The sequence below is a fragment of the Phaseolus vulgaris genome, chromosome 11, assembly GCF_000499845.2.
Source record: "Phaseolus vulgaris cultivar G19833 chromosome 11, P. vulgaris v2.0, whole genome shotgun sequence".
Classification (NCBI taxonomy): Eukaryota; Viridiplantae; Streptophyta; class Magnoliopsida; order Fabales; family Fabaceae; genus Phaseolus; species Phaseolus vulgaris.
This window is the reverse complement of record NC_023749.2, coordinates 5,149,065-5,154,146: the sequence shown is the minus strand read 5'-3', so window position 1 is coordinate 5,154,146 and position 5,082 is coordinate 5,149,065. Positions and strand designations below refer to the sequence as shown.

At 37.0% G+C, this 5,082-nt stretch overlaps 1 protein-coding gene across 1 annotated transcript; it reads left to right on the top strand.

Annotated features, from left to right (window-relative positions):
- The first annotated feature begins 396 nt into the window (after positions 1-396).
- Positions 397-2,150, top strand: LOC137826973 (serine/threonine-protein kinase UCNL-like). Its single transcript, XM_068633144.1, has one exon. It carries the CDS (start codon positions 702-704, stop codon positions 1,965-1,967), a length of 1,266 nt encoding a protein of 421 aa, XP_068489245.1. The 5' UTR covers positions 397-701; the 3' UTR covers positions 1,968-2,150.
- Positions 2,151-5,082: the final 2,932 nt, after the last annotated feature.

Below are 5,082 nucleotides of genomic sequence, written 5' to 3'. Positions count from 1 at the left end.
AAGAGTCATCTTCTTTATAGATAAGTCAAGAAATACCTATAATATATTTTTCTTTATGGTTTAATTATATTTTTTATAATTATCGTTATTATGATTATTATCATTGTTCTAATTGATACGTATCACGTTATTATTCTAATAAATTAATTTAGACGCGTCTGAATTATGTTACTTAAATGCCATGCCACCCTAAATATTTTTAAAAGAATGCAAGTCCCCTTGAGTATTATAGAAGTGATTTGCTCACCTCATCTGCACGAAATCCGCAATACAAAATAGTGTTTGTCTTCTAGAATATATCATCGAAATACGTTTGAATAAAAAAACAGTTATTTGATGTTGTGTTTTTTTGTTGATTTTACATATACATATATCCTTTGATATTGTACTTGACTTTCTTATCAAGAACATACATCTCATAACAACCAAAGAGACAACGAATGTGAGGAAGGAAAAGTTGAACAGAACCGTTTTACAAAGGAGCAGAAGTAAGGTTAAAAATAGAATAGTATCTGTGCTGAGGGTAAAGTTGACCCGTAATGAGTTTGGTGAGAGGAATAAGATTTGAATGGAGTAAGAGTGTGATTAAACGCATCATAAGAATAAAAAAAAGAATAGGCTTATATCTATAAGAATGAAAGGTCACAATTCTTGAATTCACAACCTCAACCATTAATCTGTCTTCATCTCGTTCCCGCTAAATGGATTCAGCGAGAACAGCTCCTCCAATGTTGCAGGAGCAGGAGCAGGAGCTGGAGCTGGACAACCTCAAAGCCCTCAAAGTCCTCGGAAAAGGTGCCATGGGGACTGTCTTCCTCGTCCACCAGACCACCAACAACTCCACCTTCGCCTTGAAAGTGGTGGACAAAACGAGCGTCCACGCTAAGCTCGACGCGGAGCGCCGCGCGCGTTGGGAAATCCAAGTCCTCTCAACGCTCTCCCATCCCTTCCTCCCTTCCCTCATGGGAACATTCGAGTCCCCACAGTTCTTAGCGTGGGCCCTACCCTACTGCCCCGGCGGCGACCTCAACGTTCTCCGCTACCGCCAAACAGACCGCGCCTTCTCCCCCACCGTCATCCGCTTCTACGTAGCGGAAATCCTCTGCGCGCTCCACCACCTCCATTCCATGGGAATTGCATACCGCGACCTCAAACCCGAAAATGTCCTCATCCAAAACAACGGCCACGTCACCCTCACGGATTTCGACCTCTCCCGCAAACTCACTCTCAAGCCTAAACCCCTTCTTCCTTCGATCCCCGTGCCCAATCTCAACCTGCCAGAACCCCGCCGCAAACACCGCCGCAACTTCTCCCGCTGGATCCCCCTCCGCGCCCTCGACGGGAATCGTAGGAAGGCCAACTCCAACGCCCTTAAGAAGGCCAAGTCCGCGCGAGTCAGCCCGGTGAGTAGACGGAAACTGAGTTTCTCCAACGGCGAGCGCTCCAACTCGTTCGTCGGAACCGAGGAGTACGTATCGCCGGAGGTCGTCCGCGGCGACGGGCACGAGTTCGCCGTTGATTGGTGGGCCCTCGGGATACTCATCTACGAAATGCTCTACGGTACGACGCCGTTTAAAGGCAAGAATCGCAAGGAAACGTTCCGCAACGTCCTCACCAAGGCACCGGAGTTCGTCGGGAAGAGAACCGCGCTCACGGACCTTATCGAGAAGCTCCTGGCGAAGGATCCGACGAGGCGGTTGGGCTACACGCGCGGCGCTGCGGACATCAAGGAGCATGAGTTCTTCCGAGGGGTGAAGTGGGAGCTTTTGACGGAGGTGGTGCGGCCGCCGTTCATTCCGTCGAGGGACGACGTGTCCGTTGAGTCGATGGAGAGGCTTTCCGCCGGGAATTCTGGCATGGATATTAGGGATTACTTTCAGAATCTGAGATCGTTGCCACCTTCGCCGTCACCGTCGGCATCGCCGCGGTGGAGGTTTAAGAAAAATGTTTCTCTAACGGAATTCTAACCCACGTGCATGCGGCACGTAGCACGTGCGGGAGTTAGTTATTCTTTTGAGTAATATTGTAATTTTTTGTATATAGAATAACGGTAGATGATCAAAAATGGAATTAGCAATGTTAGTTAGTACAAACTTCAAATTGTAAGAGTTGTAGAATACGATTTTTATGAACCTTTTTCTCCCCTCCCATTGTCATATATTTTAACAGCTTTATAAATTACCTCAATAGTAAAAAGGGCACGACAACAATGGCAGGTAAAATAAGAACATCTTTTTTTCAAAAGAAAAAGGTAATTACGCACTCACCATTTTTTTTATTAAAAATTACAAGATCATGTGTGTTAGTTTTGTCACAATAATTTGTTTGCACATATGAAAAAAAGTCCTTAGTGCACGTACATAATGAATGCTTAGAATGTTGGGTCTGTAGCGTAATCGATGAATCAATCTTGTTCCAAAACTCACATCATTATACTGAATTTGGACGGTAAGAAAGTGGTCATAAAATTAAAGAGTGTTTAACTGTAATTTTCAAGCTGCATTGAGTGCGAATTATTACAAATCACGGCTTTTAACAAGTTTACCCGTTTAAACTTTATATTACCTTTATTGTATCATTATATTTTCATTTTTTTTTTCATTGTGATACAAAGGTTACATGATTCTAATTAGCTTTTGAGTACGTTTATTTAGGGTAATAGGAAAGAATTGGCATCGTGACAATAATTAATAACACTCTTAATTAGGTAAATGGACGAGTAATTAGTTTAAGTAAATTATGTGGGACTCTCTTTAAATAGATCAAGTTGAGTTTGCATCTTGTTTGTAAAATAAGCTTCCATTAAATAATTTTACCATGCTTTAAGTGTCCATAACATAACTATAGGATTGTCTCCTACATGATAATGAGATGCTAATTAAAACTTTACAATTCTTTAACACGTGCTTATCGGAAGTTTATGTTGCAATTTTTTTCGTAAACATAATAAAGAGTTAAAGATTTGGCAATTGCTTTACTGTTTACAATAATTTCTTCATCAATTAAAAAAGTGAGTGATCTGAATTTTCTCAAATTCATTGTTCGACCCATATCCAAAAATTGAAGTATTTTTCAATTTATTAAAAAGTTTATGTGAACTTTTAGATTAATTGTACTGAAAATTAATCTATAAAACTATTTTTACTGTAGGTTTTAAATTTCATTCTCACTTCAATAAAATATTATGCTAACTTGGAGAAATAATTTAATATTGCTACTGTATGAAAGTAACATTCACTTTTTTGTCCCTCTCCATATATAATTGATTTCCACCCACCGTTTAAATAACTTTTTTTCCCATTTCACTCTCATACGTTCCTTTCAATATCCTACACAATAAATATCGATGTTCCTATTTATTCTCCAAAACGATTTCTCTGCATAAATGCCCTAAATTTTGTTGCCTTTGTTTCACCTCCATCCTTCTCCATACAAGCTTGTCACTATGCAATGTATTTTTCTATCCCATCTCATTATCCCATAAAAATCTTTTAAAAGAGCATACAAGAAAATATACAAATATCATTTTAAAGCATTGAAGGAGAAAATAAATACATTAGAACAAGTTATGAATATTGATTTTAGTACCACTCTTTTACCAAGAGAAACATGCATATTAACTCCATAACAATTAACTTCTTACTACACAAATTATATAAATTATATGTTATTAAACAGGTTCTTTTTTCTGAGTAAGCACCTACCAAAATCAAAGAAATAATCCACCTTTCAAGTAAAACTTCACTTTCACACTAGAAGTTAGATTAAATGCAATATACTAGAATAGTAATAGTTATTGTTTCACAATCAAATTAAATACAGATTTAATATCGGTTGTCTAATGCATTATTAGACCGTCTAACACTAAATAAATGATACTATAGATACGATAAGTTAACTCCAAGTCATTTCTCAATGAATTCAATAGTAAATTGAGTTAATAAATTGGAAAAGAGCTAATTCATCCTCTGATAAGCATATCGCCTATTTAAGTAAAATTCATGTACTGGTCTGTACCGGACGAGCCAATCTCAGTGACCAATCGCCCGAGTCAAATAACATATAACATAACGAATACAATAAATGACAGTTATCACTAATATTGAATGATGTCAATGAACATCTCGAAATATCTGAGAAATATCTTTAGTATAAGGGATAAAACAGATTAAACTGAATATACACTTTCCTGAGATTAAGGAACAACTACACATCAGTTAACAACTGATCTCTAGCCCATTAAGACCAAAAAGCCCACTAAGCAATACTATAAATAAAGCTCTCGAGAAAAGAGTAAGGTACGTTTTTCCCATTCACTAAAATATACTCAAACTAGAGTATTTACTTGAGTGTCGGAGTACAATCGCAGGTACTCCGGCCGACCGAGCATCAGAGGAGATAAGAAGGAGACACGTCAGCAAGTGTTATCAATTCCAATTACTATATGGACCTCTCTTTATCCATATTGATACAATTCATCTAAGAAATGGTAATCTTTTACTGTCTTCACACGTTGAAAAAAAATTAAAATTAATAGTATTTGATTCAAATGTATTGTAGTTGTTCTTGCTAGAAATTTAACTATTCTAACTTGATAAATTTGCAGCATATCTTTTCCTGGCCATAAAATGGTAAATGCAACTTAATTTTCGTTGTAGATAGTCTTGCCCTTTCTGCATTAATTTGATCATCAAATTTTAAATATAATATCTCATTTTGACATTTATTCCCTATCAGACACCTATATACAAAGTTAAAATAATACAAAAGACTGACATTTTGTTATATATATATATATATATATATATGTGTGTGTGTGTGGGGGTAAAAGTGTGAAGATTGCAATTTTTATTTTAAAAGTTCCTTAAATCAGCTTGCTTCCAACAAGACACAACTTAGGTAGTTTGTTAACTTTAGGTAATTGATTGGTTTCACATGTCACCAACTCAGGGAACTTAGCCATGTGCTAAATAGAGATTTACTAACTTAATGTGATATTTAAATCGTGAAGATTTTCATGGTGTTAGTATATAATATCTGATTACATTGAACTTTCATTCCTTAACGAAAGTTATTTAGTGA

Excerpts from the sequence above, each read along its gene's own strand:
- LOC137826973 (XM_068633144.1), top strand. The coding sequence starts at position 702 with ATGGATTCAGCGAGAACAGCTCCTCCAATGTTGCAGGAGCAGGAGCAG.